Genomic DNA, 10,598 nt, shown 5'->3' on the forward strand with positions numbered 1-10,598 from the left:
ATGAAAACAGCAGAGGTGTATTTGGAGGGCAAGTTGGTTAGGATGATATCTATGAGGGTGGAACTAAATGGTTGGTTAAGGCAAATTGAGCAGGGCTATAGGCTCCACAGTGAAATAAGACAATAATCACTATCCAGGACAGTAATGGACAAGGCATATTGATATTACGGAGAGGCATGCGTAGACCAGTGATCATAGGGGTCCAGTGAGTGGTTGGACTGGCTGGAGACACGGCGATTCAGACAGCTAGCAGGCCGGGACAGAGGAAAGACTGATTTATTCTCCACGTGCGGTGACGTCGATAGACCAGTCGTGATGGATTAGCAGGGTTCTGAGTAGCAGAGGGGTCCAAGTCCAATAGGCAAAATAGATATAGTGGCCCAAGAAATTGGCCGATGGATCTATTCAGCTAACAGTCCAAAGTGCTCTGGACAGCTAGCGGGCCGTGGTTAGCAGGCTAACAGTTGGGCATTCAGGGGACGTTGCGACCTAGGGGCTAGTTGAGTACCCCCTCGAGCAGATTACATCGGTAGTCCAGTCGTCAAGGATCGGCGAGGTTCAGTGTCCCGTACCGGCAGTAGAAGGGGTCTGGGTATTGTAGCCCAGGAGTGGCTGATGGGCCTCTCCAGCTAGCCGGGAGAATAGGCCTAGCATGGGCTAGCTCCAGGCTAATTGGTGCTTGCTTTGGGACAGACCTTAGCCAGGAGTAGTCACTCGGATTGCAGCTAGCTAGCTGCGATGATCCATGTGAAAGGTTCAGAGCTTGCGATAGGAATCCGGGGATATGGAGAGAAAATAGGTACGGTTTGAGTCGCGTTGTACAAAGTGGTGAGAGCTTTCCGAGCTAAAGGTTAGCTGATGACCACTAGCAGTGGTTAGCTGACTACTAGCTAGTAGCTAGTGAGCTGGCTAGCTTCTGTTGGGGGATTCAGGTTCCGGAGGTAAATAAATATACTCTAGAAAAAACAGATCCACACCATGTTGGGTGAGGTGGGTTGCAGGAGACTATTATGACGTTGAGGTTTAGAGAAATGTAAAAAAGATATGCAAAGAAAAATATATAAAAGATACAGTAGGGCAAAAAAGTATTTAGTCAGCCACCAATTGTGCAAGTTATCCCACTTAAAAAGATGAGAGAGGCCTCTAATTTTCATCATATGTACACTTCAACTATGACAGACAAAATTTGAAAAAAATCCAGAAAATCACATTGTAGGATTTTTTATGAATTTATTTGCAAATTATGGTGGAAAATAAGTATTTGGTCATCTCTATACTTTGTTATATACCCTTTGTTGGCAATGACAGAGGTCAAACGTTTTCTGTAAGTCTTCACAAGGTTTTTACACAAGGTTTTTTGGCCCATTGCTCCATGCAGATCTCCTCTAGAGCAGTGATGTTTTGGGGCTGTTGCTGGGCAACACAGACTTTCAACTCCCTCCAAAGATTTTCTATGGGGTTGAGATCTGGAGACTGGCTAGGCCACTCCAGGACCTTGAAATGCCTCTAACGAAGCCACACCTTCGTTGCCCGGGCGGTGTGTTAGGGATCATTGTCATGCTGAAAGACCCAGCACCGTTTCATCTTCAATGCCCAAATCTCACGATACATGGCCCCATTCATTCTTTCCTTTACAAGGATCAGTCGTCCTGGTCCCTTTGCAGAAAAACAGCCCCAAAGCATGGTGTTTCCACCCCCATGCTTCACTGTAGATATGGTGTTCTTTGGATGCAACTCAGCATTCTTTGTCCTCCAAACACGACGAGTTGAGTTTTTACCAAAAAGTTATATTTTGGTTTCATCTGACCATGTGACATTCTCCCAATCTTCTTCTGGATCTTCCAAATACTCTCTAGCAAACTTCAGACGGGCCTGGACATGTACTGGCTTAAGCAGGGGGACACGTCTGGCACTGCAGGATTTGAGTCCCTGGCGGTGTAGTGTGTTACTGATTGTAGGCTTTGTTACTTTGGTCGCAGCTCTCTGCAGGTCATTCACTAGGTCCCCCCGTGTGGTTCTGGGATTTTTGCTCACCGTTCTTGTGATCATTTTGACCCCACGGGGTGAGATCTTGCGTGGAGCCCCAGATCGAGGGAGATTATCAGTGGTCTTGTATGTCTTCCATTTCCTAATAATTGCTCCCACAGTTGATTTCTTCAAACCAAGCTGCTTACCTATTGCAGGTTCAGTCTTCCCAGCCTGGTGCAGGTCTACAATTTTGTTTCTGGTGTCCTTTGACAGCTCTTTGGTCTTGGCCATAGTGGAGTTTGGAGTGTGACTGTTTGAGGTTGTGGACAGGTGTCTTTTATACTGATAACAAGTTCAAACATGTGCCATTAATACAGGTAATGAGTGGAGGACAGAGGAGCCTCTTAAAGAGGAAGTTACAGGTCTGTGAGAGCCAGAAATCTTGCTTGTTTGTAGGTGACCAAATACTTATTTTCCACCATCATTTGCAAATAAATTCATTAAAAATCCAACAATGTGATTTTCTGGATTTTTTGGGGGTACTGTGTTCTTGGGGACCTTCAATGCTGCAGAATGCTGCAGAAAAGTTTGCTGCAGAAAAGTTTTGGTACCCTTCCCCAGATCTGTGCCTCGACACAATCCTGGCTTGGAGCTCTACGGACCTTATATAGACAGTTGTATGCCTTTCCACATCATGTCCAATCAATTGAATTTACAACAGTGGGTCTCCAAGTTGTAGAAACATCTCAATGATGATCAATGGAAACAGGATGCACCTGAGCTCAAATTTGAGTCTCATATCAAAGGGTCTGAATACCTAAGTAAATCATGTTTTCTGTTTTTTATTTGTAATAAATTTGCAAACATTTCTAAAAACATGTTTTCGCTTTGTCATTATGGGGTATTTTGTGTAGATTGCTAAGGATTTTTTATTAAATCAATTTTTTAATGAGTCTGTAACGTAATAAAATGTGAAAAACCTAATGGGGTCTGAATCTTTTCCGAAGGCACTGTATGTCATAATATTTTTTTTAAATGTTAGATAGAATATTTTGTTCTGAAAGTTTTAGGAACAAAAAATGATATGTAACACCCCAGGTGTTATCGTGCTTTGTGGCATAGAATCAGACCAACTATCCTTCTAGCATTATAATAAGGATTCATTCACTGTGAGTGAGTGATAGGCTACATTTCAAAGAAACCTCTTCATGGATTCTGCCTTAGATAGTCGCTGTCCATTTTCCGGTGGTGCTGAATTTCAAATTACGATCGGGTTGCTGTCTGCTTTAATGTTGCTAAATCTCTGAAGGACCTATCACTCGATTGTTTAACTTGTCATGTAAAATATTTTGAATTACATATGTATAGTTTAAAATGTTGTTCTCAAATAATGTAGCTATTTGCTGAAACTGCATAAACATCTCTCAATCTAAATACAGTATCTCATATTACTCTCTCATGTTCACTGTTGTTTTAATATTATTTTACTATCCTAATTTATTGAATATTGTTTTACTATCCAAATGTATTTTATATTGTTTTACTATCCTAATTTATTTCATATTGTTTTACTATACTAATTTATTTCATATTGTTTTACTATCCTAATTTATCTATCTTCATTTTATATTTATCTATCTTAATTTGATATTTGTTTATCTTCATTTTATATTTGTCCAGAAATGTATTGTTTTTATCTTTCTCACTGTTATTATTTTATTTTATGTAAGTGAAGTAAATTGAATTGCATTGTTTATGGTAAGAAATGTGCTATGTAAATAAAGTTTGATTTCATAAATCAAGTGCTATAATAAAATGCTATTTGCATGAACATGCCATTGGGTGCATCGTTTATATTATGGTTGGTGGCTCATTCTTTGATGGTATGCACATATTACAGTGTAGCTTTAAAAATCTGTAGAGGACAGCCTCTGGATGGTGATATGGTTTTGTATAATTTCTAGGCTACAAAAGATGATGAAGCATGCGATCACACCCCTATGAAAGCAGATGAAGAAATAGAATAGTGTGCATGTTGAGGTGAGACAGCTACTGTAAATGAACAAGTGAAAGGACATGACAGGACAATTGCATAAAGGAACAAGAGACCATATTTGTATTTCAGTATGACATTTATTGAGCAAATGCTGCTGGGAAATAGTTCATGATGAGTAAAGACATGGGATTGCAAACTGTAGCACCTCATTTAAGTTCGCTATTTAAATTCAAGTCCATCCTATGCATACAAGAATGTATGTGTGCGCATTTACATATTTATTTTCAATTGCACTCATTAGGTAAACACAATAGATACTGATAAAAAGCATGTTTAAGGCTCAGAGTTTCTTCAAGGTTCTTAATGCTTTAGTTGCTTCGGGTACTGTATGTTTATGATCATCAGTACATTGCACCATTGTCTTTCTCATTCTTCACTATATTGTGTTGTAGACGATTGCATTTTTGGCTCAGTTGGTATCTTCACATAAAAAGGCTAGTCCTTTTGAACATGTGTCTCTAAAGTGGACCGTCCAACCCAGGCACCCCTTTTTGAATTAACATTTGAATGAACATACATTTCTATCACTCTCCCACCCACATACAGTATGCATCTAAACTGTAAACCTTCCATCCATACATACAGGTTAGAGCGGAGGGGTCTCCCTCCCTGAGCTAGCATGCAGACGCCCCCACCCGTGAGCCCTCCCGTGAACTGCAGGGAAACATAAAGACAATTAATAATCTGTCCCACTATCACATTTTCCTGATATAATCTGCAGCAAAACCCATTTAAAGCTTTCTCTCAACATGCATTTTTTAAACGTTAGCTTTGTCACATCATATGGCTTCTCTCGTTGCTTTTCTGTATGTTTGAGAGTGGTTCTCTTTATTACATCGCTCTAGCTCTATGATTTCTTTGTTATGTTAGTTCTGGGTTGATTGCTTGTTGTCGTGTCATTTTTGTTCCTCCTGAGTGGGTTGGATGGAGTGCAATTACTCAGTTTCAGTCACCACCTTGACAGACTGGGAAGAGTGTTTCTCCATCTTCTTGCTGGAGACTGTCTTCTCCTGCATCACATCCTCAGACTCCTTCACAGTCTCGGTGACAGTGACCGATTTGGTGACATGCTTGGCCCCGTCCTCTCCAGTGGTGATGGTCTCCACCGTTTTGGTGATGACCACCTTCTGGTCCTTTGGATCATCTTTCTGGTCCGGGTCATCTTTAGTGGGGCTCTCGTCCACTCCATTTGAGATAACATCCTTCTCCTCTGCCTCTTTCCCACCCTCATCCTTCTTGTCCTTGTCCTCTGGGGTAATCTTCTCCACATCTCCGTTCATGGCTGCGTCTTTCTTTTCTACCTTCCTCTCTTCCTCTGAATCACTCTTTTTGTCTACTTTCTCTTCTGCAGCCTTGGGGGCCTCTGACATTGGAGCTTCTGGTTTGGGGGCCTCATCTCCCTTCTCACCCTCACCCTCTTCTCCTTTGTCACCCTCTGCCTCGGGGGATCCTAAATTGGGGGATTCAGATTTGGGGGATACTGTAGGTTTTGGGGATTCCGATTTGGGGGAGCCAGCAGGTTTTGGGGATTCAGATTTAGGGGATCCAGCAGGTTTTGGGGATTCAGAAGTAGGGGATCCAGCAGGTTTTGGGGATTCAGATTGAGGGGATCCAGCAGATTTGGGGAATTCAGAAGTAGGGGATCCAGCAGGTTTTGGGGATTCAGATTTAGGGGATCCAGCAAGTTTTGGGGATTCAGATTTAGGGGATCCAGCAGGTTTTGGGGATTCAGATTTAGGGGATCCAGAAGGTTTTGGGGATTCAGATTTGGGGGATCCAGAAGGTTTTGGGGATTCAGATTTGGGGGATCCAGCAGGTTTTGGGGATTCAGATTTGGGGGATCCAGCAGGTTTTGGGGATTCAGATTTGGGGGAGCCAGCAAGTTTTGGGGATTCAGATTTAGGGGATCCAGCAGGTTTTGGGGATTCAGATTTAGGGGATCCAGAAGGTTTTGGGGATTCAGATTTGGGGGATCCAGAAGGTTTTGGGGATTCAGATTTGGGGGATCCAGCAGGTTTTGGGGATTCAGATTTGGGGGATCCAGTAGGTTTTGGGGATTCAGATTTGGGGGAGCCAGCAGATTTAGGGGATCCAGCAGGTTTTGGGGATTCAGAAGTAGGGGATCCAGCAGGTTTTGGGGATTCAGATTTAGGGGATCCAGCAAGTTTTGGGGATTCAGATTTAGGGGATCCAGCAGGTTTTGGTGATTCAGATTTAGGGGATCCAGAAGGTTTTGGGGATTCAGATTTTGGGGATCCAGCAGGTTTTGGGGATTCAGATTTGGGGGATCCAGCAGGTTTTGGGGATTCAGATTTGGGGGATCCAGCAGGTTTTGGGGATTCAGATTTGGGGGATCCAGCAGGTTTTGGGGATTCAGATTTGGGGGTTACAGCTTTGGGAGATTCATGTTTTGGGGATCCAACTTTTGGTGACTCAGACTTGGGGGACCCAGCCTTTGGGGATTCAGCTTTTAGGGAGTCTGGCTTGGAGGGCTTTGAGGTCTCAGATTTCTGGACCTCAACTTTTGGGGCCTCACTCTTGGGGGCTTCTGTTTTGGGAGCCTCTGTCTTGGCTACAGCTGCCTTCTCATCTGTTTTGTATTCTTTCTCATCCTTTCCTTTCTTCTCATCTTCCTCATCCTTATCATCTCCATCTTTGGATCCTTTGTCACTACCTGCATCTTCATCTTGATCATCACCCTCCTCTTCTCCCTCTCCCTCTCCTGTCTCCTCTTCTCCACTGCTTCCCTCCTTCTCTCCAGCCTTCTCTTTGTCAGGAGAGGCCTTTGATTCTGGGGCTTTAGAGCACAGGACTGTCTCCTCTAATTCCCCCTCTCCTTCTCCCTCATCTCCCTTCTCACCCTCACCCTCTTCTCCTTTCTCACCCTCTTCTTCTTTTTCTCCCTCTTCCTCTTCATCATCACCTTCTTTGTCCTCCTCTTCCTCCTCAGCAGGTGTGCTGGAGCTAACTTGGGCTTCAGTGGAGGCTACAACCTCTTCTGATTCACCCTCTCCCCCTTCTCCCTCTGCTTCTTCTCCTCCCTCTTCTCCCTCATCCTCTCCTTCATCTGTTGCCTCTGCCTCCAGAGTGGCAGAAAACTCCTGGGCCATCTCAGCCAGGGCCTGGTCCATCTCATCCTTCTCATCCTCTACCCTGGTCTCCTCGATGATCTCCTCTACAAACTTATGCTGGACTTTCAGTTTGGGAGGCTCATACTTGGACTTCTTAGAGGAGGTGACGGTGTGGCGGTAGGGGAAAGTGCTAAAGTGGGTCTCTTCACCTTCTAGGAGTTTCCTGCAAGAACAGTAGAACATGAGATATAGTTTAGTGTAGGCCGAATATAAAAATGTAGTTTCTATATATAAATGAGATCTTTATGTTTTTATTACACATGATATATTTAAAAATAAAAAAAATTCAATGTTAGTCCTAATTAGCGCTCTGTTGTCGCACTGTACCTGTATGCAGCAATCTCAATGTCGAGGGCCATCTTGACATTGAGCAGGTCCTGGTACTCACGCAGATGACGCGCCATCTCCCACTTCGTGCCCTTAAGCTCATTATCCAGCTGGTGGATGGTCTCCTGAAGAGAACAAGACCGAGAGACACAAACTGGTTAAGAGCTATTATTTCTTATGGCTATATGGAACCCTGAAATAATACTTGGTTATTTATTTCTGGTGTAGGGAAGACACATTTCTCCATAAGGACACTGCTTTCTAAACATCATAAGAAAACGATCAAAAATACAACGTCATATTTTGTGATACTGGTAATTACTTCACAAGCACATTTACACTTGCATAGGCCTACATTTGAAACAGCACTTTGAGATTCCAATAAAATATCATTGCAATAACAATTGAAACTGTGAAGTCCTCCTGTCTCATTTATGAAAAGTGAAAGTGCAAATAATTGGATAGATTGGACTGTTGTTGTGTTAAATAATGTATTCTGACGCAGTGAACAGCACTGTGTTTCAAGGGCCCCGAGTCTCTGGCTCAGCAACGAAAAAATAACAAAAAACAGTCTGCTGCATTATGTCTTCCCAACACTATAGTGTCGCTGCTTATGCGTAGCCAAATGATCCAACATTTGGAGATGTTAAATCTGTGTCCATAAGATGTCAGCATTGTGCCATTTAGGCTATCTAAAGCAAAAGCGCAGACACCACTCTTGGGCAGAGTTTATAGCCTAGTTAAAAGACATGCATTTAGGGCCCACATAAATAAAACAATTTAGTTCGTTCAAAATCAAACTAATACAATATGTGGGGACACAATGCAAGTGTGTGTCTTTCTCTCTATCCAAGTAGGGGACTCTCCTTATAAGTAGACCTACATTTAAAATAAGAATAAAAACCTCAAAGGTGTCGTGATAATATTCGCAATTTGAAATCAACGAAAAAAATATCTTATTACATAATTTATTCTCTCCACTACATTGCTTCTCTTTACAAAAATAATACAACTTTATATAATACTTCACCATTAAGCCTGTGGCTGGGGTTTCTGTATGAAAATGATGCCTACAGCGGGTCTCATCATACCTGCAGGCTGGACAAGTCGCTGCTGTGTCGGTCCTCGATGTCATTCAACTGCCTCTCCAGTGACTCCCTGGTTCCACGGACGGACTCTAACTCCACGGTCTTGGACTGAAGCTGGCGACGGTAGTCTGCTATCTCATCACGGGCGGACTTGATTGCATCTTTGTTTTGTGCCGCAGCATCAGTGAGCTTGGAATAGCGGCACATGAACCAGTCCTCCACCTGCTGCAGGTTCTGGTTAGAGTGGCCCTCGAGCTGGGTGCGGATCTCCCGGAGCGCCTCGGTGATGTCCGTCTTCTGGATGTCTTTCCTCTCCATGGTCACCTGCGACGCCTGCACCTGGGCGAACAGGTCGCTCACCTCTTCTTCGTGGTTGTTGCGGATAAAGGCAATCTCGTCATGCAGTGACTGAACTTTCTTCTCCAACTCTGACTTCACCAAATCAGAGTCGGTCATATCTTTTTTCAACGCCCGGATGATGCCTTCCGTCTCATCCCTGATGCGGGCTTCCTCATCGAAGCGGTCCCTAATTCTCTGGATGTCATCCTCGACGTGGTCCGTGTCGAGCTGGATCTGCGCTTTATCGTGGTGAATCTGCTCCAGCATGGAGCGCAGCTCCTGGAGTTCCTGGTCGTATAAATCGCCTAGCTGGGATTGTGACACCTGCTTCTGCCGCAGCGTCTGGATCTCCTCTTCGATCTGGCTGTTCTGCTGCTCCAGGTAGTGCACCTTGTCGATGTAACCGGCGAAGCGGTCGTTGAGCCCCTGGAGCTGCTCTTTCTCGTTGGAGCGCTTGTAGTCTCCGTTCGTTTGATTGAAATCAACGCTGTCGGCGGAGCTGAGGAGTGTGGAGCTGTACGCTCTGGCTACCGGCACATTGACGCTCCTCTTGTAGGAGGAGGTCATCGTGGAGCCTGGGCTTGCCCGGGACCAGGACTGAGAACGGAACCCGCTGGAGGGTGTGCCAGTGGAGCGGCCGTAGGTGGTCCTACTATCCATACTTCTCCTGAATGGACTCCCTATCGTGTCCACCGGGTGGTAACTCATCCGGCCAGACCAGGAGTTGCGTGTGCAGATGGAAGGGAAGGTGTCCGAGGTGGAGGAGTGGGGCGAGTATGTGTTTGCAGGTGCGGGGTGGATGGCGCTCTCAGCATTCTTAGTCTCACCGGCTGTCCTTTATATAGGAGAAGCATATCGCTAACAAGGCAGAGACTGTTTTTACTGGCCCATTGATCGAACGGAGGGGGAGGTCCATGTCTCAACCCTCCATACTCTATGTAAGTGAAACACTACTTGAGTGTGTGAGGGTTCGTGGGTGGCCGTTTGAAAGCAGAAGAATGATCACACATAGGGAGAAAAAGGGAAATGGGGTGATTATCATTAGGATGTTTGGGATATTCTATGTGTCCTTGACGTTGATGTGTTTATCATTTGTCTCTTGTCATATAGAGTTTCCTCCAAATATTGAACATTAGAATAAGAGAGAAAATTGTACATGCATCTCTGCATTTGCTAATTCAACCAGCCAACATGCAGCATTACTATGCATGGAAATATAACTTATGGAGCAGTTCAATGACCCATGTTAATTATTATTTCCCCTAGTATTAGTTAGCAAAAACGGTTATACCAGAAATGATCAATTTACCGATGCAATTTAGAGCGATAGCAATATCGTCTCCATGGACAGCACCAGTCCGGCAGACTCCAATATCAGCGCCATGGACAGCGACTTAATGCAGCAAAACACCATTACCGTCCTTTTCAAGTGTTTGAAAAGTGTTGAAAATGTTTCTCTCAAATTGAACAGAATGATTGATCATTAAATGAATTGAATTAATAATGTATATTTGCCTATGAACATGTGCAAAGCGAACCAATTTCATATATTGATGTTTTGCTTGTGCTAAGTCTTCAATAATAGGTGATTGATTACTTCTTGACAGGAAACCTCCCAAAATCAATGGGATTACCATCAGTGACCTACTGATGACGTATAAAGTGAGACTACCATGAGGGGGTTGGTTC

General features: G+C 43.9%; 1 protein-coding gene across 7 annotated transcripts in view; it reads right to left on the minus strand.

Moving 5' to 3' along the window:
• The window catches only part of LOC110523536 (neurofilament medium polypeptide), a 56,301-nt gene extending 46,569 nt beyond the window's left edge, over nt 1-9,732 (minus strand). For 5 of the 7 annotated variants that reach the window (XM_036977182.1, XM_036977185.1, XM_036977181.1 and 2 more), the window contains exons 1-3: nt 8,574-9,732; nt 7,483-7,607; nt 5,891-7,318 (exon numbers count right to left, since the gene is read on the minus strand). In XM_036977182.1, the coding sequence (XP_036833077.1) occupies nt 5,891-7,318; nt 7,483-7,607; nt 8,574-9,617 (2,597 nt within the window). In that variant the 5' untranslated portion in view covers nt 9,618-9,732. Of the gene's footprint in view, nt 1-5,463; nt 7,319-7,482; nt 7,608-8,573 lie in introns of all 7 variants that reach the window. The other 2 variants (XM_036977187.1, XM_036977186.1) reach the window with 1 other exon arrangement.
• Between the last annotated feature and the right edge of the window lie 866 nt (nt 9,733-10,598).

This window comes from Oncorhynchus mykiss, chromosome 5 (assembly GCF_013265735.2).
Source record: "Oncorhynchus mykiss isolate Arlee chromosome 5, USDA_OmykA_1.1, whole genome shotgun sequence".
NCBI lineage: Eukaryota > Metazoa > Chordata > Actinopteri > Salmoniformes > Salmonidae > Oncorhynchus > Oncorhynchus mykiss.